Source organism: Petromyzon marinus, chromosome 34 (genome assembly GCF_048934315.1).
Source record: "Petromyzon marinus isolate PM22_M1 ecotype Great Lakes invasive population chromosome 34, UKy_Petmar_22M1.pri1.0, whole genome shotgun sequence".
NCBI classification, from domain to species: Eukaryota; Metazoa; Chordata; class Hyperoartia; order Petromyzontiformes; family Petromyzontidae; genus Petromyzon; species Petromyzon marinus.
This window is the reverse complement of record NC_133700.1, coordinates 6,294,941-6,319,627: the sequence shown is the minus strand read 5'-3', so window position 1 is coordinate 6,319,627 and position 24,687 is coordinate 6,294,941. Positions and strand designations below refer to the sequence as shown.

Genomic DNA, 24,687 nt, shown 5'->3' with positions numbered 1-24,687 from the left:
GTTTGTGGGAGTGCCTCTTCTGCTTAATCTTCCTCGGCAGTGATGGTGCCAGCCCATCAGAGATCCGATGCAGACATTCTTTTTGGAGGTCTACCTTTCAATTTATAAAATCCTAGGGAGAAGACAGAAGAGCAAATCAAGGCAGAGATGAGAGATAATTTACTTTTTTGTATTAGATTATTAGGATATGCATTCGAGTTGATATTTGATATTCCACTTTTTAAATGAATCCAGCGCCCTTTGAGCTACTTGGGGCAGCAGTATGATAACAAGGTTGGCTGCTTTGAAGGTTCGTGGAGCCAAAGGCGAGCTCAAGCATCTTAGGTTTCGGTTGGAATGCATGAAGTTCACCCAACATAAATCATTCTTTAGACTCTAAAAACCTAATGGGTGTACTTAAGGCTGAAGAGCCAAAATAAGATGTATTTAGGAATTCTGCTCATATTAATATAGGTCACAGACCAAACATTAAGTTTCAAGTTTATTTTATTTAACCAGGTGAGAACTCAAGAAACTAGGATAGTCTCATTTGCAAGAGTAACTTGGGGCCATTAGTCTGCCAGTATTATTAATACGGATCAAGCTGGTAAACAATTTTGAAGTTGATCTAGCTTTGTTTTTGGGCTTGGTCATGTAGTAATATGGTGCCAAGATTATATTTATACGCATAAGATATAACTTTGTAAACGTGAAATTCTTATCTGGTGGTGTAGGGTTAATGAGAAGAATACTTAAGAATATGTTGTTTATACTCGTTGGGTCTTTCGGTAAAGTCACGTCGATAGAAAAATAAAAAATCACTAAGTTTCGATCGCAACACAAGCAATCGTCTTCAGGTGAAAAAATACAGCAGGCGGACTGCTGAGGCAGGAGGAAACATAGCGAGAGAGCTACCGCAGCCAAAGGATATAAAGGTTTGTTTTCCACTCTGCCAAACGTCGTGGCACATGCTCACCGCACCTTCGATTAGCACCGTTGGCTACATACGGTGTGAAGAAAGTTCAACATACATACGTAAAAGCTCTGCTGGCATGTTTTGCGTTTCGTTGGGAGTCCTCTTGTCAATACGATCTGCTAACCTTGCAGCATTTGTTCAACAAGCCTGGCACTGCTGATAAGTCCAAAATCTATACCAGTCTAGAGGTTTCCTTGCTTAAACAAATACTGCTGGATATTTGTTCATAAGGCAAATAGACTCGTGGAAAATGCATGTTTATTTTCGTATGAAGACACAGAACGGAGGTGTCCTTATATTTGCGTTTTCTCTATTCACAATGCTTCGGTAGTGGCTGTGAGTTACAACTTCTTGGTAATTGATAACACACTTTGTATTTATCTGTGGCAAGATAAAGATTTAAATATGGAGTTGAAGCCGATTTTAAGAAAAATAATTGTGATGCGGATGTGAACAAGATTTGCAAACAGATCAGCACACAGACATGGGTTTATTTTAATTTTTCTTCATGATTTAACGAATCGTGTGAAATACAAAGAGAATTGACGGAGTAGCTTGAGGAAATTGAGCACTGCAACGGTGGGATTAATCACAGTCCATATCTAATCACGGAGCCACAACGTTTAATGAAAAAAAAACCCATTACTCATGGACACGTGCATTAAAAGTAACATAAAATAGCCTATTTACTATCTGTCTGTGCATTGCCATATGCACCAAGTCACAGACACAGCGACATTTTCAGCACATTTAGCTCCTAATTCAGTTATAGTGCAAAGAGCCAATTTGAATTAAATTGGCACATCAGTTTCCGTCACAGTCTATCCGATAAAACTCTGCAAGAGTGCTTTATTATTTTAAAAACACGGAGTTACTTGTGGTCGCGTAGCCAGCGGTGGTTAGATCACGGCTAACAATGCCGAGCCTGGTGGTCATCCCACCGGGCCGTGCTTGTGGCGGAGTGCTCGACGCACATTCTCAAGGTTCGCTATCCTCCGCCGTCTATCTGCGGCAGGACGAAGGCCTCTCCAAGCCGTTGCTATCCTCCACAAGATCCTGCGATGCAACAATCCATCAAACTCCCGCACGCGTGCGCCGATTCTTTCCGCTGCATCGCCACGGTGGACGCCTTCCCAGGCGCGTCCCCCCTCCCCTCCTTTGACGGCCACTCTGCCATGGGCGATGGTTACGAGTTCCAGACTTTGTCCGCGTGGTTGATTCAGCCTATCACCCCCATGAGGTCAATAAACATAGTGCTACTCTGTTGAAGGTCGACAGTGCTCATTCTATGGGTGGTGGATATACTGGCCCTCACCATTGGAATGTGCAATTTCATTGTCTCAGTGTGGTCTGGGACTGTTTTGGTTTTGTTGCCTTGCCCGAGCTTGCATTCAGTATTGGAAAATCGGCAGGAATGTACGTACTCATGCAATGAGCACTTATATACTTTATTTATCTTAATTTGTTTTCGTGACTTGCTTTCCTTTTCTCTATTTTTGCACTCTTATTGTTTTTTGTATTTTTTTATTGTTGTAACTTCCGACTGGACATCTGTGTGAAAGAGCTTCACAACTCATCGGATAAAATAAAGAAATATGCAAGATTCAGATTCCGAATGTGGGATTTCCGCGACTGGTTTAAGGCTACCGAGGGAAATTAACGCGGCTCCATTGTTCACTTGAGCAGGGGAGACACTTTCAATATTTCTTGACCTGAGCGGAGTGGTGGGTTCACAATAAAGCCAATTTGCAACTCGAGTCAGTGGTAATTTTACCATGTTAACCGGTATCTCCACAGGGCTTTCTTGAAGCCTAAAGCATGCTAAATGTTATAATTAGAACATGGAAAGGATAGGCCCGCTGTGCGCCAATGTTATCATCCAAATGTTAAATTTGAAAGAAACAAAACACAAATCGTTTTCTTTAAATAACTGCCTTGCAAAAACAGATGAGTGACGAGTCTAAAATGTAATCGTTGTACTTGCACATTTTGGCTTAATAGCAAAATGAAAAGATTGTACCTTACACTCCTTTACCCGACCATCCCAATATTTTCATTATTTGATCAAATAAAGTAACAACAGCTCATTGTCTACATCTGACTACAAACGCTAACTGGTGAACACGTTATAATTTGAAACCGGCCTGATGAAATGGATTATGCACATGATAAAATGAGAAAATATTACTGCTTGGTTCAAATATTTTATTGTTACTGGCCCAACCCCACTGGCAATGTCACTCAAATTAAACTTGTATTTGGTACGTGGACATAGCCTGCGAGGAAAGGAATTTATTTTTCTGAATTCCCGTTCCTGGACAGTAACCTTGAAAAGCGATACAACTTAACATTAAACAGCCACTCTTCCTATCAAATCACATTTTTATCATGACAACTATTGGGGAAACAACCACACAAACACGTAAGCACGCACGCACAAAAAAATACAAAGATCCCTCTTTTAGCGTGAAAAGACTGCTGGTGCAAACATTGCTAAGCGAGCACCTGTTAAGTCTGGCAGGACACACAGAAAGGTGGTGTTACCAGCACCACCACCCTTAGCTTCCACACCATCGACCTTCAGAATACCGCCACGGCCAAGGATATATTATGAATCCTCAGCTCAACCAAGTTCTGATGGTGAAACAATTGCCACCGACGGGTATTGGCTGGAATGTGAACCCAGATCTCTTGAATTTTAAAGTGGTGGTTTAGTTAACACTAATGCCACCGGAGCATAGACATACACAAATATTTTCCTTACAAGGGCAAGTTTTGTTATCAGGCACCTACTGATACCGGCAACTAAGGCCAGCATGGCACACAAATGCGTGGTGTGGGTAACACCACAGCCAGCATATAAACATACACAAATGAAAATACACAAAGCACAAATTTTAAAAAAGATGAATATCCACCGAATAGCCTACAAGTGCTGTTCGCGAACACCTATTTTGGCTGGCATAGCACACGAGGGGATGGTGTGGCCAGTACCACGCCTAGCCGCCTCTGTCTCCACAGTGCTGATGTTTACACAACACACCGGTTACTCATTTAGGGGTTGGGTCGACCTAGTGGAGGCCCAGCACTGGTTCAGATATCACTCGCCACTGATGTTAGCTGTGGCCAGGAATCAAACCCAGCTCGCTAGATTCATTGAATGGGGCGTTAACCACTTTGCCACTGCTCCACCCGTTTTGGCTCTCACAACGATGAAATCATGCCGCTCAGAGCCTGCGATATCTTTGTAATAGTTGGCCATCATGTGCTGGTGTCATAATCTCATATCCTAGGCTTAAAAACGACCTGTAAGGAGGTGACCAGGTGGCTCAGGGGTCAGAGAGCACTGAGCCAGCACTGCTGATATCAGTGAATCAGCTCGGGATTTCAGCTGCCTGCTGACCGCTGTGCCCCCGCTCCCCACATGCATACAAAGATGCCCCATAGAGCCTTTAGCAGACTGTTGGGGCAAGAGCTGCTAGCGGGCACCAATGAAGGCTGACACGGGCACACGAGGGGGTGAGTGGCCAACACAACCCTTGGCTGACTTTGTCTCCCAAATGTTGATGTTTCACACATCACACCAGTTACTCATTTCAGGCTGAGTCGACCTAGGGGGGGGGGTCCCAGGACCGGTTCGAATATTCGCAACTGTTATTGCCCTAGAGCGGGAATTGAACTCGGGATGCCGGGTTCATAGTGCAGTGCAATAACCACGATACTACCACTCCCTCACACAAAGACAAAGATCCCCCAGTATAGGCCTTAATAGGCTGTTGGGACAAGTGCTGTTAGTGAGCACCTATGAAGGCCAGCAAACAAACACACAAACACACGGACAAATACAAACGCCTACACACACACACACACACGGCCACACTCGCCCACGATCAGCACGGTCACATTATGGTGCAGCTCTTGGCTTTGACGCTGCGCAGGAGTTGCGGGTGAGGGCCGATGTCCGAGCCAGAGGAGCTCTGGGGCAGCTGGGACAACCTCCGCCTCAGCGCTGCGGCCACGCTGGACGCCGGCGGCACTACCGCCGGTGCTCCTCCGCCCGCGGACGTGCCTCTCCGGTGGCCGCTGCCCCGCGCGGCCTTGCCCTTCTTGCCCTTGCCTTTTCCCGAGGCACCCGGCCCCCGGCCCACGGAGGCGAGCGTCGCCATTCGGAACAGGTCGCGGACTCCGTTCTCCGACGTCTTGGCCGAGCACTCCATGTAGCCGGCGGCTCCCATCTGCTTGGACGCGTTGAAGCCCTGCGGGACACAGGGGCGGGCGAACATGCGCAAACACAAACGGCAGGTGAGGGACAATCCAGGGCCTTGCCCCACTTCATCTCGCCTCTCTCATCTACTTCCATGTCCCCTCTCGTCGTCTTCGTTCCCAATCTTCTCTCCGTCTCTCTCTCTCTCTCTCTGTCCCTCCTGCTCCCTGTGCCCAATCTCGTGTTTGGTCCTTTTCCCTCCTTGCACCCCTCCACTGGAATCAACTTCACCTTACATTGAACAGCAGTGCACCATAGACTCACTGCCAGTAAACTTAACACTGCCCATAGATGCAACACTGCCCGTAGACTGAACACTGCCCATAGACTCAACACTGCCCATAGACTCAACACTGTCCCTGTATATTAGGCAGTCCCATCTTTAACCTTCCATTCCCCTCGTAATGCCTCACCTCTTCTCCATCGGCCATTCTCTTCCCCTTCCCTCCCTTCGCCCCTCCACTACTTCCCGTCCCTCCCCTGTAGCCCTTTTGTGATCCCCTCAGTACCCCCTCCTCTATCGCTGTCGCTCATTCCTCAACACTTTCAAGCACGCAACCCCGCCATCGAAAATCATTCCATTTCGTCACCGCTTTGATAAACCACGCCGAGCGCGAGGGACTGGCTCGGCACGGCACGCCACGCCGCACGGAGCCGAGCCGGGCCGGGCCGGGGCATTACCTGGTCGTACGACACGGGGCCGGCGAGAGGCTCGTCCGGGTCCCGCAGAGCGTCGGCCTCCGCGCGTAGATCGGCCTTGCAGCCGATGAGCAGCACCTCGGTGCTGGGGCAGAACTCGTGTATCTCACGTTGCCACTGTGCACGGCAAGAGGACGGCAGCAATGAGCGACGCAAAACCAATAACAGCGTTAGGAGGTTTGCTGACCCCTTTCCTATACATTGCGCTGCTCCATCTATCTCGGGTCGCGGGGGCAGCCACTCCACCAAGGCCGTCTTCCTCCCTGCCCTTTCTTCCACCAGCGGCATCAACCGTGGCTCCCGGATCGCCTTTCTCTCCTCGGCCAGGCGCATCACTCCACCCCCGGTCTTTCCGGCGCGATCGCGGGCGGCCTCGGGGACTTTTGCCTGCAGGACGTCCTTCAAACGTCATCGTTTCATTGTATTTGTATATATTTATCAAGTGATTTTCTTACACCTTCCGATACTTTGCACTCCTGATCGTATTTTTGTATCGTCTGCTGTTGTAACCTTCTCAATCCCGCGCCCCTTACTGGACATCTGTGAACAAGAGAGTGTATAGCTCATCAGATTCCTCCGCTATGAACAAAGATTCTGATTACTGGACGCGCCCGTCTGCTTAAACAGTCGACATTAAGGATCCCGTGCCTTCATTCGCAAGGGTAGGCCGTTGTGTGCTGGCGTCACGTTGTGAATTTGCCAAATTTTATGTACGTACTGTATGTTAAGCTTCTTTCGCACCGCACGTAGCCAAACCGCGCTGATCGGAGGTGCGGGAGAAGGACAACAAACTAAAGACAAAAAGCAGTTATAAAGAAATTCGTTTTCAATCTAGATTTAAAAGTGCATACTTCCATTGGCTTCCTAATATCGGCAGAAATATCGTTCCAGACGGCCACAGAAGCGCATCTGAATAATTGGAAAAAAAATATCCGCAGTTTTCCCAATTGGTAAAGACAAAAAAGTAAAACAGAATAGTTTACACGCCTTTCTGGCACAAACCTGCAACTCAACACGCCAACGTCACATGAATACGTATAATTACAACATTCCAAGAAATGAGAAAAATATATATTTACATACTCTCTACAGTAGTTTAAAATATACAAATAAGAGCAAGTTGTAGCTGTGAATAAGTTATAGTACACAACGATCGCCGCCCGCGACTGCGAACACAGGGTCCTGCGTTCATAGTCGGGTGCTGCAATTTCCTCTCACGTGTCCGTATAAACATTCATTGGCTGAAAACATCTTAATATGCAAAGAACTGCAGAGCAATTTTCGGTGCCGGCTCAATGCCCGGCAGCCTTCCATCGAGCTTGCCTGCGGTTCCTCCTGAGCGATTGTGAGATGCAATTCGCATGGACGACTCGTGATTCGATTTTATTATTTTGGCAAGCGCATGAGCGAAGAGGTTTTTCAGGAACGGTTCTCATATCAGAATGGGTTTCCCCTTTTTTTTCTGGCAACAAAACAGCTGTGTTACGATGTTAAAACACCAAACTGAAACCTTTTACAAGGAATCAAGTCTGCGTTAACCACAATACTTGTGGTCAGAATGCAAACAAAAAACACTGATAATATATGCATTGTCCTTGAAAGTGATTAGTCCACACCAGAGACAGCTTTCTTTTGAGCCTCGTCTCAAAACGGTGTTAGACCAGAGGACGCCAAAAGGAGACTAGGCTCACAAGAAAGCTGTCTCTGGTGTGGACCAATCAGTTTCAAGGACAATGCATATATTATCAGAGTACGTTTTTTTGTTTGCATTCTGACCACAAGTATTGTGGTTAATGCAGACATGATTCCTTGTAAAAGGTTTCAGTTTGATGTTTTAACATCGTAACACACCTGTTTTGTTGCCAGAAAAAAGGGGAAAACCTATTCTCATATTTTGGTACTGGCAAAGGAGGTCCCGTGATGGTTCTCATATCACTCGCCACAAACGTTGCCGTGGCTCGATATCAAACTCGTCAGGTCGCCGAGTTCAAGCAGTCGGCTAAAACAATCTCCCGTTAATCCCAAGTGCCAACATTTTTTTTTTAAACCCACAGACACCTTATCGCAAGCTCTACAGCACTGGGGAGGAAAAGTGGAGCGGTGCCTCTTCAACAGGGCTGCCTTGACCCTGCAGTTGAGTTCAGGGAATCCGGCAGGATGCTGGGGAGGGGAGGGGAGGAAGGCGAGCGAGCCACAGCACCGCGCCCTTTCCCTCCCCGTTCCCCCCTTCCCGTCCCCAACCCAGTGTCCAAACACAACCTGGGCACGAGGGCAACTTGCCCGACATCCCCTTTGGCACTCGTCGATGTGCCTCATTCAACTCAAGCGTGGGCCCACTTGGGATTCAAGTACGTGCATTTTTTTTGATGATATGGAAACACCTTTTTATCAACGTCGTTATTATCATTAGCCATGTTCAATCCACTGCTGGGTGAATGCCCCCCACCACACAACTGCCGCCACCTCTCACAACAGTGCGATGTAGTAAGGGTTCGCTTCGCTCCGCCAGAAGGCTTGATTTCGTCCTCGGTGGACTTCCTCTCGGACACGTGTCATTCATTCACTGATGCGTCGTACGCGTGAAATAACGAAACAATGATAACAACAACAACGACGACGTGACCTCAAGTGGCCCCAGTGGTGGGATGTTTCCACAGGCAGGATGTGTGTATGTGGGGAGCGGTGGTGTAGCGGTTAGCGCCCCGCGCTACGAACCCGGCGACCCAGGATAGATTCCCGCTCACGGCCAACACCACGGTGACGATTACCTGAACCGGTCCTGGGCCTCCCCTAGTTCGACTCGGCCTCAAATTAGTACCTGGGTGCGGTGTGTAAACATCGCCGCTGGGGAGACAAAGGCGGTCGGGCGTGGTGGTGCCCACCCACCCCCTTCGTGTGACACAGTGCCGGCCTTCATAGGTGCTGCAACTCGCTAACAGCACTTGCCCCGACAGTCTGTATGACTCTCGCGGGATCTCTGTCTTTGTTAGATGTGTAACGATCCACTCTCGTCACGATGTAATGAATTGTTGGGATTCAGGCTCGGATTTAAGAATCTATTGGGGTTATTTTTTAGCATTAAGGTGATTGTAGTGGTGTCTTCTGACAGGAGGTCACGGAAACTCATTACATGCGACACATACATGGATCGAAAGTCATTGATTATTATGCAATTCGTTGCATGTATGAGGAACAAAAATAACTGATAGTGACCGATGGATCGATGCATTTTGTGGCCCCGAGTACAACGCATATAAAATGTATGCGTATAGTGCGTGGTGTAAGTGATGCCTTGTTTTTGCTGCTGTTGCTGCCCTAATTGGTGCTCACCGACGACAGTGCTTGACCATAGCTCGTGGGGAAGTGTGTGTGTGTGTTTTTTTTGTGCTGTACGATGTGTCGTTTGGCAAACTGGAGTACCGTGGCTTTGGTCATTTCTGTAGCGTGCTTGGTGTGCGAGTGCGTACGGCGGCACGGATGGAGGCTTTTGCTCAAAGCTTTGCCAAGCGACAAGTGGAATTGCAACTCAGCTGTCCAAAAATACCAGCGGGCGTCATTTCCAGCTAGACACAATGCCGTGAGCTCCGTACATTCATCTCGAGCAACACGGAAAATGCTGCACGTGAGTAACACATTGACATGTGCACTCATTAAACACAATAGTTGCGTGTGTGTGGATATATATGGGGAGCGATAGTGTAGCGGTTAGTGCGTTGCACTACGAACCCAGCGATTTGAGTTCGATTCCCGGTCGCGGCCATTACGAGTGACGATTATCCGAATTGGTCCTGAGCTTCTCCTAGGTCGACTCAGCTTCAAATGAGTACCTGGTGCGGTGTGTAAACATCGCCACTTGGGAGACAAAGGCGGTCGGGTGTGATCTTGGCGCTGTGCGACCTTCATAGGTGCTCGCTAACAGCACTTGCCCCAACAGTATGTTAAGGCTACATGGGGAGTTTTTGTCTTTGCATATATGTATAATGTAATAATCAGCTCATGTGCAGGTACTGGGTGCCATTGTGGCATTGCAGAATTGTGAGAGTTGGATATGGATTGGGGGAGGCCTTCATCCAGCGGTGGGTTGATTATGGAGGATGATGATGATTGTGGTGTACTCTTTGGTTCTATCGGTAAAGTCACGTAGGTAGGAAAATATATATATATCACGACATTTCCTGCAGTCACGAAAGATTCAAATCAAGAATGATTGTGGTGGTGGAAAAAATATAATTATTGTCATGTAAGCCTCCCCACACTCTGTAGGCTTCATGGTGGACGTCTGGCCATACTTCTTCGCTACCCTTGTCAAGTGCGGGTTGTTGAAGGAGACACCCACAATTGGCTCGGACATATCTTGCCACTGCTGATAGCCATATCCAGGAATCAACCTCAGGTAGTGCGCTAACCTCTACACGACAACTCCACCCGAGTTACTCATAATATATCCAGGGTAAAATTGTCATAAACTGGAAAAATCTACAAGCTAAAATGTTTGACTTTTAGCTTTCAAAAATCATGACGCAGAGGTTTCACTCACAGGGCAAGTTCAGCCTAGAGCTCTACAATGCTTTAAGTCGCGCCCTGAACACTTACACCCATGTACAATCCCCATCGTCAGTGAACCAAGTAATTCACCACCCATGGGGGATGACACGAAGTCTGATAGAAAACAGGCAAAGCCCACAATCGGTGGCTCGTCTTGTAGACTGGTGCTAAACAATATTTAAACCATCGGGGTATAATTTTTTTCCCCTTTGCTTAAGAACTTGGGACTGATTTCTGTGTTGGCAGAAAAAAACTGAAAAATCCAGACAGATGTGATTAGGCTGTTTTTCAACCAAACACTAAAAGACGTTTCCTTTCCTCCGACACATAACTTAAGCCTTTGATGTGTAGCATCAAGATTATTGCCGTTTACGCTTAACTATCCTGACCTTGCCATTGTGATACGGTTTGGCAAGGCCTACACATTGTTTAGTGTATCATGGTAAAATTAGGAGACATCGCTGTGAACAGCTCATTGCAAATTCCACAATTATCAGTTCAGCGATTGTAACTTAAATTATGCAAACTGAACAAAAATGCTGAAAGGCACACCAGGTACAGAGAGATGCGTGCTTTGGAATTCGACTCAAGAGACAGAGACAGTTGAGATGGTTGTGGACTTCAGGAAGAATACAGCACCACTCACCCCCATCACCCTGTTAGACTCCCCAGTCAAAATTGTAGAGTCCTTCCGCTTCCTGGGCACTATTCTCTCCCGGGACCTCAAGTGGGAATTGAACATCAGCTCCCTCACCAAGAAAGCTCAACAGAGGATGTACTTTCTACGGCAGCTGAAGAAATTCAACCTGCCAAAGACAATGATGGTGCAATTCTATACAGCGATCATTGAATCCATCCTCACCTCCTCCATAACCGTCTGGTACGCTGCTGCCACTGCCAAGGACAAGAGCAGACTGCAGCGTATCATCCACACTGCTGAGAAGGTAATTGCCTGCAATCTACCGACCCTCGAGGACCTGCACACGACAAGGTCTATGAGGCGAGCGAGGAAGATTATGGCCGATTTCTCCCACCCTGGACACTCTCTGTTTCAGCTACTCCCCTCCGGCAGAAGGCTTCGGTCCATCAGGACCAAAACCTCACGCCATAAAAACAGTTTCTTCCCATCTGCTGCTGGCCTGTTAAACAAGGCCAAGGGCTAACACTGTTTTAACATTTGATCTACATAACGACACGTTGCTGATATTAACTATGTTTCCCTATTTGTATTTTTAAATTATATCTTAAAGATATTTTATATTCGATATTTATTTAATTTTATATACTTCAGCCCCTTAGTGTTAGACTTTTAACCCTTATTATAGTAAGACTTGTTTAAAACTTATTTAAGATTTTAGATTCCTATATGTTGAATGTATGCACCATCCTGCCAAAGTAAATTCCGTGTCGGTGTGAACTTACATGGCGAATAAAACCCTTTCTGATTCTGATTCTGATTCTTTCTGAAAGAGGAACACGTGGATCAGAGAATGTACGCAGGTTAAAGACATCATACTGACACTTAATAAAAAGTGAGTAGAGGGATGATGGTCGGTGGTGAACACTAATGATGGAGTGCCCGAGAGAACATCCACCGTGGAGATTGACCAATGAATTCAGCTCACGCGTAGGTCCTGGATGGATCGTTACTTTTGCAGGACTGTGAGAGATGGTGACGGATTGGGAGAGGCCTTCATGCAGCAGTAGATCGATCATGACTGATGATGATAATAACATCTCATAATATAAATTCTTTACTACCGACAAATAGTTTTTTTCTGGCAATACTTTTGAATAGTATTTTAGAAATTATTAAAAAAAAACTTTTAATCCTTTCAAAAATAAATTGTATTACCGGTTTGTAATACTGTACGCAGTTAATGCCATTTTCACTTTTATCGTAAAAAAACACTCCACCAACAAATGTTTGGCTTGAGTTGAGATGCTCAAAGTATTCACACGTAAACAAGCCGCGAAGAAAACGACTCCCAGAGTCCGTGGCATTTGTCATTTCCCCAGTTGAAGGCACTTCCTTTCTGCAATGTCAGATTTTTCCCAATAAGTGCCCACTAGCCGCATCCACAGTCAACTGTCGTGAGCCAGCGTCCGACTCGAGCCAAATATTTCGTGAAAATTCTTCATTGCAAAAATGTACAAAGCAGTTTGGTTCGCTTTTGAATATATCGGTATGCGGGACAATGGCTCGAAAAATCAGCAACCTACCACTTACACGAGTAAGGTTGGGCAAGTATGGCTGTACTGTATCTAGCAAAGTGCATTCATGGATGGAAATGTTTTACCCTTCTTGATCATCCCATTACCACACGGTGTTTTTAATCCAGGAGCTGAATATTAGTTCAATTCAGGGCCTGAGCAACCTCCCGGCATGTGGAGAGATGTGTCGGACACAGTGCCGTGCAACACGCTCCACAACCCCGACACACGTCGGAGAGCTTCACGGCAAATCCGGGGAAACCCATGTAGCAATTCTTGACCGCTCAAACAAGATATTGGGTGGTACCCGTTTCCACTGGCTGCTCTAAGCCGCTTCTGGACATTGTATGTTACCATGGTGGGGGGCAGACTTTCCCCAGTCGGTGAACCACTGTTGACTTGTACAAGGTGCTCATTTTAACGACCTCGTAGGGATGATTCGGATTTGATTGCGTGTTGATTGTGCAAACGCAGCAGCAAAGCCTGGCCGGCCGGAAGGGACGGGCATACAAACATTCAGCCAAGTGGAATCACCATGGTACATCCAGCTTAAAAATGAGTGGACATAGCAAATGCGGACCCTTGTCTATGACTTAACTAGCCTTGACAAGAAACCAAATTCAATACAATCTGAATTCATGAAAGCATCTGAATGTGACTGCATCTCGAGATGCTATACAGAATCAGTGGGCATGCTTAAGTTAGTTAAAGACAGAGGCAGTCAGTCATAAATAGAGCAGAAGGGTGGCTTGAACGTGGACTCAAAGAGGAGTAGGCAGTCAATGACATGAATGGCTGGGGGAATGTAGCCAAAAACCCAATGCATCTTATCGTGAGTTCAGTCCAAGAGTGCAATCTCCTTTACCGGGATTTGAACCTTCGCACGGTGCATCGAGCGCTCTAAGGACACTGCCCCTTGGCAGAATCTTAAGAGTCAGGAATGGCCTTAATTAGAGTGTTGTGGCTGTATTGCGCACAGCTCAACGTTACTGCAAAATTATTGCTCTTTATCAGTTCGAAATAATTAAAGTGAATCAATTTTATGTTTGTTCCGTTTCAGTTTATGATTGTGTTTCAGTTGCAATTTTTATTTAAGTTTTTGTTTCAACATTCTTCGGGTCACATTTGTTTCCTAATTCCTCACTTGCAAATAAAAATGAGATCTCGCCAGTTTTAGATAAAGGGGGGAAAAACTGGAAATAATCTAATGTCTGCTTGGCATAGTTCTCTGAGTAGAGTCACAGATTCACATTGCAATGATTGTGAGATAATATTCCCATCAGGGTTAACTCCGCAACATCATCATTACAATCATCATTATTGTCACCATTATGAGCATTGTCATCATCATCATAATAAGCCATCATCATGACCATCATCATCTGTCAGAATCACCATGATTATTGTCATCATTACCATAATCATCCACTTCATCACGATCATCATCATTTCTGCTAAGTGTGCACCACTCTTAGAGCAGGGAAGCCACCACCAGCTGTGTTGTGGAAAGTCTGAGCCCTGCCAAGGGAACGTACAATTTCTACCAGTCTGCAGATATGCTACTGCTCAACACAGCGTCGGAACAAATCGACCTCTCAAACCAACGTTAAATTTTTTTTTGGAGGGGGGGGGGGGTTACTTACCTTTTTGAGCACGCTATCAAGAGTCTCGGGCCGGCTGATGTCAAAGCAAATGAGCACAGCGTCCGAGTCGGGATAGGAGAGTGGCCGGACGTTGTCGTAATACGGGGACCCTGGGCACACACGGCCACAACACACAACGTGTACGTCAAGGCTGGTAACGAACTATTAAACTATATTACTTTCTTTTAGTTTTATTTTAACAAGGTAAGGCCCACTGAGCGAAATAGCTATTTTTGGTCATAAGCGACCTGGCCACAAATGATTGCCCAATGAAGTGGCTTATGATGTGGAAATTTAAAGCAGCCAAATACTCTAAAAACCGGATTGACCTTGCGAAAAATCCACACGACCATGGAAAGAACATGGAAACTCCAAATATAGAGCAGGTATCGGGGTCGGGATCGAACACCACCACCTCCTGCATACCAGGCGAGGTAGTTAACATCTCGCCACTGTGGTGCCAGGTGAGTAGCTGGTTTAGAGGTCAGAGCCCTGAGCTGGCACCACTGAGAACCTGGGTTTGAATCCAGGTATCTCCCTGTGATTAATCCGGGGTTCTCAAGTGTGGTGAATTGATTGTTTTAGGCCGGTCACCAATGATTGCACGCAAAAAAAACACGTCACTTAAAAAAATGGTTCTGCACTTCAATGATGGGCAAAAGGGAAAGAACGTGCCCGAGAAAGATGATTGCCATGGAAATGGATTAATCATTTTCAGTGGTGGACAAAACATAGCTAATGATGCGTCTACCAAGGGGTAGACATTTAATTGAAACGACCCATCACAGAAGCGCGACACAATCAACTTAAGCGACCATTTTTATGAGAACAGTACATTTATATTTTAGTGCAATGCATGAGCGCCGTGAGATTTAGTGGCACGCTATATGTACGGTGTACAGTGAACCAGCAATAGCTGAATTATATCTGTGAGGAGGGCTTCAATGCTGAAGGCGACCAACGAGCTTGCACACACTCACGCGCTCATGCATTCTCACAAAGGACCCGGAAACAAATGTAGGACATTTAACAAACGTACGTACGTACGTATGTTGAACTTCTTTCGCACTGTACGTAGCTAACTGTGCTAATCTGAGGTGTGGGGGAAGGACATCAAACTATACACAAAAAGCAGTTCTAGATAAATTAGTTTTCAATTTACATTTAAAAGTGCATAGCTCCAGTTGCTTTCTACATGGCCGGAAAAGCCAATCTGAAAGCGCGCGATGCGGCGACCGTCTTTGTTCGATGGCTAGTCAAAAGCTTCTGCTGCTGCGAAGGTGACCGGAGTTTGCCTGATGATGGTTTATGCTCCTTGACGAGATCAGCAAGCCATTGTGGTTCATTTGTGGCAAGCACTTTGTGTGTAATGAGTGCGACCTCATAACCATTAAGCGGATCACCTTCACGCCAGTCGGCATGGCTTACAAATTTCGATTCGACATCATGAAGCATTTTCCTACCGTCTATTTTAAAGCAGATCCACAATACGTTCAGTGACATTCGCCACGAGACCAAGACCGTTCGAGTGGCCGTGATTTAAAGGGCCACTTTATTTCCAACACAAATTACCCGGTGGCTGTAAATGGGAATGCAATTGTCAACTCCGTGGAAATTGTCTCTGCGGCGAAGAGCGCCAGCTCCTAGGCTAAGGCTACGTCACGCGTAATGAATTGCTGCACTGCAACAAATGAGCTTTCCAAATTGTCACCGTTTACACTGTGTAGATGGTGCTCCAGTGCAATTTGGCTTCGTGCAGCGTTGAAATTCGAACATATCTCAAGATGTTGGAACAGAAACATTGGGCGCATTAATTTTACGGAGAGCCAGTCATAGGCAGAGGGGATTTATATATACAGAGTATAAATACACACAGCAAATATTTACATCCTGCAAGCAAGCAAAGGTTTCTCACCTGAAGTGTCCCACATGTTCAACTCAATCGTCTGCCGCTCAATCTCAAAAGTTGCCGTGTAGTTCTCAAACACAGTGGGTACATAATTCTGTTGAAAGAAGAAAACAAACGTAATGAATTGTTGTGCTGTGGCATTTTATTTGAGAGTTCTTCCCTCAGGTTCCTGATTATTTGCTTTGTTAAAGGACATTTTTTTTTATTTTTGTTCAAAAAATAATGTAGTCGTTCTTTTTTAACGTTTCGACCGGTTCCCTATTCCTGTAACATGTTCAGCATGTACCAATATTTGCTATTTCTATAGCGACCTATGTAATCATGATTGCAACTAAGATCTGTTTTGTATAACATGCGTACTGCTGCAAGATGCCCATGAAATTGAGCCGAGGAGCTAATTGGGCCCTTCCTGCTCAAGTAAATAAATTCTGAAATGTAACAAAAAATCTTATAATAATAGGGTTTTTTCCCCTTTTTTCTGGCAACAAAACTGAAACCTTTTTACAAGGATTCATGTCTGCATTAACCACAATACCTGCAGTCAAAAAGGTTTCAGTTTTGTTGCCAGAAAAAAGGGGAAAAACCCTATTATTACATTTTGGTGCTGCCAAATGAGGTCTAATGATGTAAAAAAATCTTATTTCAGGCACTTCTGTTTCCTCTAAAATGCAAAAAAACCTAAAAATCTCAAAAGAGGAACTGGACAAATTAAAAAATGCAGAAACTATATAAGATCTTGAGACATAGTGAGGGCTTAGAACTTGACCACTACTGGGGTGGCTATGGAGGCCCATATATCACAGCACTGAGGAATGGCATTCTAATCTGGGTTTCAGCCGCTTATAAATTAAACGGTGTGCTTAAGTGGCATGAGTTTATGGTCTCACGATTCAGTCACAAATGACTGCACAAAAACTGTCATAGCGAAAAATTAGGTTTACACATAACTTGACTGAACTCCGGTCACTGTTGCTGCTGGCATCTCCAGAAGCTTTAATTAAATTCCAATTGTGCATGGGGAAAGCTTGACAGAACAAATACTCAATATGGAGCCCAACCCAGAAATCAGCACTCGGACAATTGCATCTTGTTAAATAAAAATAGCCTAAAATATGCATCCATTTAATATTTGCAATGGCAAAATGAATATTTTCCATCTATTTCCTTCATTAATCGATTAATAGACAATCAGTTTTCATTTGTTATCTAGCAGGGCAGGCATGAGAACTATATTTCCATAGAGTCAATGACAGTGAAAATTCGTGCCATTTAGATAGCAGGCAATTTTTCAAATGAGATATTTGATCAAAGAGTCTGACTACACAATGTCCTACTCTTGTGAATGATAATGTATCATGGCTTTAAATGTACATTTTATAGAAGATGATGTAATGTATTTAATAACATCCACAGATACAAATTACCAGGTGCCTGGAGTGGTATTTGAATGATCAGCCCAATTCAAATTGTCTGAGTGGTGAGTCGGAATATCGTAATACATCAACTCAATTATTCAATTAATTATAATGCTCACTATACATACATCGAAATGCGTGGTTAAAAGTAAATGATCTACTTCTGTGTTTCAACATTACATTATTTACAATTTATGCAAACCGTCAATCTCATGCACTCTGCTAAGAGTTGGTTCATCATTTGGCAATAAAACTGACTGGGGTGGAGTGGTGGATCGCACACCACGCTATGAACTCGATGCCCTGAGTTGCATTCCTGGCCACAGCTCGCATCGGTGGTCAATGAAATCTGAACCAATCCTGGGCCTCCCAAAGTCGCTTCGGCCTTAAATAAGGACCTGGTGTGCATTTTGTAAATATCAGCACTGGGGGTAGCGCTGCTTGGCATCAACACCACCCCTCTTGTACACATGTGGTCTGAAAAGGTGCTCTCTAAAACATGGCTTTCCCCTACAGTCTGTATGGTTATATGGGGGTCTATGCTTTTAGATTATCCTTCAGCCCTTCGTCAATCCACTGCTGGATGAAAGCCGCCAGTCCATGCTATCGGTCAGAGGAGATTGTTTAACCGTACTTCATCACGCCGGGCAATGCGGGTTGGTGAATGATCTGGGTGATATCACTTGCAACCGATGCTATCCGCGGTGGCCAGGAATCGAACTCTGACTGCACCACTGCCCTCGCATCCATGGATGCTTTCTGTGTGCGTATTTACGTGTCTTGCCCCTTGTGTAAGCCAACAAAGGGCCTCTTTGTGTTGGTGAACTCGTGCAGATGCTCCCCAATTCAAATGTGCCCCCATCGGAAGGGGCATTACATTAACAACCACCCCCCCCCCCAGTCTCCCGCCTTCTTAAGAAAACATAACCGCGTGTGTGGACCCCACATAGCAACCGAGCCACCCATGGGAATATCCCAAACCCAAGCACGTTTAAAACAATGTTGGCATTGTCACATGCGGTCAGAATTAACGCGCGGCCAATGAGCCCGGAGGAAAAAAAAATCACCGCAGCTATGTGGCGATTAAACACAACCAGACGTTAGCATTCGAGTATTATGACTGATTCATAACATCATTGCAATGGGGTAGTTCAATTGCGTTTCCTTTGTGTCACTCGGCTGTTTCACCCTATTGTGTGCACGCACAGTGCTCACTTTCATTTGCACCGCACAAATTGAATTTTAACCCCCCCCCCCCGGTCATAACCCTCTGCATTGAACAAACGTATACATGCATTTGTAATACACAATGCGACATAGACAACTAATAATAATCACACACATGCCCCCCCCCCTCACCCCTCTATGGCCTAAACAGACTTGGGGCAAGTGCTGTTTGAGAGTATTTAGGAAGCCGTAACAGGCACACAACAGGGTGAGGGTGGCCTGCACCACACCCGGCCGTCTTTGTCACCCCAGTGCTGATGTTTACCCATGACATGTATTGTACATGTGTGTATTCATACACATACACCATATTCCATTTGCATGCATACATCGACAGACCATATATACAAACGCAATTACAGTACACCACACATATGTATACACACATAACACCAAACATACATTCACAAAGAAGCACATGCGAATAATTACGTGCCCTGCCAATGCACCACTAACCTTGGCCTCCACCACACACACATGCATTAGCATAACGCACACAATGCGCCATACACAATACATCCAGATACACCAAAGACAATGATCCCCCGTTTAGCCTGAACAGACTGTTGGGGCAAGTGCTGTTAGCGAGCACCTATGAAGACCGGCACGGCACACGAGGGGGTGGGTGGCCAGCGCCACGCCCGGCCGCCTTTGTCTCCCCAGTGGCGATGTTTACACATCGCACCAGGTACTTGTAAAAGGCTGCTGAGTCATATATGAGTTCCACAATACAATCTGCATTCAAAACATGCGCCATGCACATTGCATTAATATATTACAATACACATGTACAATACATCAACATTCACACATACTATACACCACACACACATCACTTACCACATATACATTCACATCACCATATACACACACACACCATTCAACATTACACCCCAGCATTCATGAAACGTTGTGGCCGCGCATACTGTGAATTCATGCACACACGCCACACACCCCAAGGTGTCTACGCACACACATCACGTGCTATAACATAGGCATGCACAACAACACTTACATTCACAGAAATCCACACACCAAGGTTGTCATTCAAGGCCGAGTCGACCAAGGTTCCGAACGCAAAGTGCCCTAACTACTACGCCACCGCTCCCCACACACTCCACACACACACAGCGCGCTAACCACTGCGCCACCGCTCCCCACACACTCCACACACACACAGCGCGCTAACCACTGCGCCACCGCTCCCCACACACTACACAAACACACATCACGCTAACCACTGCGCCACCGCTCCCGACACACTCCACACACACAGCGCGCTAACCACTGCGCCACCGCTCCCGACACACTCCACACACAGCGCGCAAACCACTGCGCCACCGCTCCCCACTCACTACACACACAGCGCGCTAACCACTGCGCCACCGCTCCCCACACACTCCACACACAGCGCGCTAACCACTGTGCCACCGCTCCCCACTCACTACACACACAGCGCGCTAACCACTGAGCCACCGCTCCCCACACACTACACAAACACAGCGCTAACCACTGCGCCACCGCTCCCCACACACTCATTACACACACACACAGCACGCTAACCACTGCGCCACCGCTCCCCACGCACTCACCACACACACACAGCGCGCTAACCACTGCGCCACCACTCCCCACACACTCCACACACACACAGCGCGCTAACCACTGCGCCACCGCTCCCCACGCACTCCTCACACACACACAGCACGCTAATCACTGCGCCACCGCTCCCCACACACTCGGTGTTGACTTGCCTGAGATGACGAGAAGGAGATCGTTGTACGTTACTGCAACCTCGACTGTTCTATTGCCCTGTGCTGTCTGTCGCTCGTCAAGAGTCGTGCCGAGGGCAAGGAGAATTCAGCACGGATTGGGGGAATGTGGCACGGCAAAGAGAGACAGAGGCAGCTCCCGGCAGCACAGACGGCGAGCGAGAGGGACAGAGACACAGACAGGGTCTAGCTGATCATCGGGAGCGTTGATCTGAGACAGGAGGAAGCCGTTAGGACACGGGGACAAGGCGAAGAAGAAGACAAGCAAGGGGTTGGGAATGATCGAGGAAAAGAGGAGTTTCTCGCCTCGGGGAATCGCTCCTTGGCGAACACCGAGATGAGCGCCGTCTTTCCGCAGCGGCTGTCTCCGACCAGCACCACCTTGCAGCGAGGAGCCGGGCTCCACGTTCTCACCACCAGCATCCTCCTCCTTGCTGCTGCTGCTTCTCCTCCTGCTGCTGCTGCTGTTGCTGCTTCAGCTGTGGCTGCTTCTGGCAGCGACAACGGAGACTGTTCAGTCGGCCAGCAAGCGCAGCCACGCCAGAGGTGGCACACCGCCACGTGCTGGGTATTATATTTCTCGAGATGTCCTGCTCGTGGTACTGTGGCGTGTCACCCCCCCCCCCCCCCCCCCGATTAGCACAGCACGGTTACGGTGCGAACGAAGCAGCAACGTGCGTACACACGTTCCGTGTTTGTGTGCTGTTTGTTTGCTGCAACGTTCTTACCCCGTGCCCCCTACTGGACACGTGTGGAAAAAAAAGAGCTTGATAGCTCATCGGATTCCTCCAGTATCAATAAATATTCCGATTCTGAAAAATATTCTGTCCCGTGTCGGACTGTCCTGTATCACTAACTGCCCCCCCCCCGTGTCAAATTGTCCTTTGTTTGCTGGACTGTTATTGTGGTGGACTGTCCTGTCACATGACACCTGGGTTATTGTTTTGTAATAAAACTATCCTGTTCTGCAAAAGAATGCCACGTTATGTCCATTGAGAATGCGCACAATGAGGCTGTCCTGCGTTTGAAGACTATATTAGTATTATTAGAATCCTGTTGCATCCTGGCCCTGTGTTGTCTGACCTGTCAGGCTGCCCTCTATACCATACCCGACCTGCCCGATTGGCGTAAAATGCTCCATCAACTCGCATTGACCTGCGTGGTGAAGTATGGTCAAATACCCCCCCCCTCCCCCGCCCATCTCCCAATGACACGCACGGCATGGGGAGGCCCTCATCCAGCAGTAGATTGACAAAAAAGCCTATAAGGTGTTCACACAAACACAATCTACATCAGATACAATTCAATTATTACGCTCAACAACCCAACAAAAAACCCTGACCTGTTCCATCACTCGCCATCCCGATCGTTCATTACACAATGCGACGTTCACCTGCGATTCCTTGGCGTGCCACCGCAACACACATTTTCCCGTTGCACATTTTAAACAATTGCACGACCTCTCTCGTCAAAACTAAGACTCATTAAAACAACGCCCGTTGCATGTACCCCCTTGTTGTATCGTATACCGACGACGAGCATATCAACGCCTAACGATTTGCCCCTGCATCAACACACGTGAATCCCCTTACCCCCTATAGAGCGACACCTGGCCAGTGAACCTGCATTGCAGTTGCCAAATTGCAATGCAGGATTATCGCGCTACGCCCCAACGTCTTCGCCCTGCGATTGTCCAACACGGCACGCGCAAAGACGATCGTCAGGAACGGAACCGCTCAATCGCGCCGTTTTTTATCAGTAAAATAATAAAGGAATTCGCACCTATGGCGTTAGACGAGCACCGTCAGTCACCAAATCGGAGAAGACATTCGCGGTGCAGTAGACTTAAAACCCACGGCAGTCTGACATGCGAAACGCTATCGACACGACGGAAACACGCAGTGCTCGCGAGGCTGCTCCGATTAGAGCCCTCCCTCTCGTCCGTGCGGATCTCACGCACGCACGGGCAGGGCAAGTGTTTGGGCTATTTTATTTATATTTTTATTTCTACAATATTATACGTGCCACTGACGTCATGGTCAGTTGTGAACGGAGCGGGACGAAACCAATGAGAATGAGACTCATGCTGCATCTGACGCCACACAATGTTGCCTTTCACAGAGCACGTGTTTAATGACTTTAGCCACTCGTACTCAATGGGGGTCGATAAAATTAGTTACAGCTTTGTGGGAGGGTTAGCAGTGGTTGGGTAAATTAAGAGATTGGGCAACTGCCATGGGATTGTGGAATTGCCCAACACGGACTCAGGATCTGCACATTTTAACTGCCAGACACATTGACTCGATACAATGATGTAATGTCAAGTTAAATTGGCAAGCCATGTAAGAGTTGCAAGTACTGTGCACAATATATGAAAACATTTTGCATGTTTTAAAAGTGTTATTTTAAAAGGCTTGATTCATTAAGAGATGACTGAGTACAGTGAGGGAAAAAAGTATTTGATCCCCTACTGATTTTGTACGTTTGCCCACTGACAAAGAAATGATCAGTCTATAATTTTAATGGTAGGTTTATTTGAACAGTGAGAGACAGAATAACAACAAAACAATCAAGAAAAACGCATGTAAAAAATGTTATAAATTGATTTGCATCTTAATGAGGAAAATAAGTATTTGACCCCTCTGCAAAACATGACTTAGTACTTGGTGGCAAAACCCTTGTTGGCAATCACAGAGGTCAGACGTTTCTTGTAGTTGGCCACCAGGTTTGCACACATCTCAGAAGGGATTTTGTCCCACTCCTCTTTGCAGATCTTCTCCAAGTCATTAAGGTTTCGAGGCTGACGTTTGGCAACTCGAACCTTCAGCTCCCTCCACAGATTTTCTATGGGATTAAGGTCTGGAGACTGGCTAGGCCACTCCAGGACCTTAATGTGCTTCTTCTTGAGCAACTTCTTTGTTGCCTTGGCCGTGTGTTTTGGGTCATTGTCATGCTGGAATACCCATCCACGACCCATTTTCAATGCCCTGGCTGAGGGAAGGAGGTTCTCACCTAATATTTGACGGTACATGGCCCCGTCCATCGTCCCTTTGATGCGGTGACGTTGTCCTGTCCTCTTAGCAGAAAAACACCCCCAAAGCATGATTCCACCTCCATGTTTGACGGTGGGGATAGTGTTCTTGGGGTCATAGGCAGCATTCCTCCTCCTCCAAACACGGCGAGTTGAGTTGATGCCAAAGATCTCCATTTTGGTCTCATCTGACCACAACACTTTCACCCAGTTGTCCTCTAAATCATTCAGATGTTAATTGGCAAACTTCAGACGGGCATGTATATGTGCTTTCTTGAGCAGGGGGACCTTGCGGGCGCTGCAGGATTGTAGTGTGTTACCAAGTGTTTTCTTGGTGACTATGGTCCCAGCTGCCTTGAGATCATTGACAATATCCTCCCGTGTAGTTCTGGGCTGATTCCTCACCGTTCTCATGATCATTGCAACTCCACGAGGTGAGATCTTGCATGGAGCCCCAGGCCGAGGGAGATTGACAGTTCTTTTGTGTATCTTCCATTTGCGAATAATCGCACCAACTGTTGTCACCTTCTCACCAAGCTGCTTGGAAATGGTCTTGTAGCCCATTCCAGCCTTGTGTAGGTCTACAATCTTGTCCCTGACATCCTTGGAGAGCTCTTTGGTCTTGGTCATGGTGGAGAGTTTGGAATCTGATTGATTGCTTCTGTGGACAAGCTGTCTTTTATACAGGTAACAAGCTGAGATTAGGACTCCCTTTAAGTGTGCTCCTAATTTCAAGCTCGTTACCTGTATAAAATATATCTGGGAGCCAGAGGGGGTCAAACACTTATTTCCCTCATTAAAATGCAAATCAATTTATAAAAATTTTGACATGCGTTTTTCTGGATTTTTTTGTTGTTATTGTCTCTCACTGTTCAAATAAACCTACCATAAAAATTATAGACTGATCATTTGTCAGTGGGCAAACGTACAAAATCAGCAGGGGATCAAATACTTTTTTCCCTCACTGTATGTCAGTGATAGGGATGATTTCAACCCTGGTGTTAATTTCCACG

The 24,687-nt window shown here is 46.4% G+C and overlaps 1 protein-coding gene and 1 long non-coding RNA gene across 5 annotated transcripts; one reads left to right on the top strand and one right to left on the bottom strand.

Annotated features, from left to right (window-relative positions):
• Positions 1-1,426: 1,426 nt before the first annotated feature.
• On the bottom strand, positions 1,427-22,404 carry LOC116948633 (rho-related GTP-binding protein RhoN-like). 4 transcript variants are annotated; one of them, XM_032965508.2, is made up of 6 exons: positions 21,986-22,404; positions 20,950-21,134; positions 16,236-16,323; positions 14,321-14,430; positions 5,901-6,035; positions 1,427-5,211 (listed from the first exon to the last, which is right to left on the bottom strand). In XM_032965508.2, the coding sequence occupies exons 1-6, from the start codon at positions 22,002-22,004 to the stop codon at positions 4,855-4,857; spliced, it is 894 nt and encodes a 297-aa protein (XP_032821399.2). In that variant the 5' UTR covers positions 22,005-22,404; the 3' UTR covers positions 1,427-4,854. The 4 variants fall into 4 exon arrangements, with proteins under 4 accessions (XP_032821399.2, XP_032821401.2, XP_032821397.2 ...); XM_032965510.2 differs by having other exon boundaries at positions 20,950-21,131; XM_032965506.2 differs by having other exon boundaries at positions 22,037-22,404.
• On the top strand, positions 8,883-21,465 carry LOC142929770 (uncharacterized). The gene is made up of 2 exons (XR_012945924.1): positions 8,883-9,540; positions 20,708-21,465. It is a non-coding gene; the product is annotated as an uncharacterized LOC142929770 (long non-coding RNA).
• Positions 22,405-24,687: the final 2,283 nt, after the last annotated feature.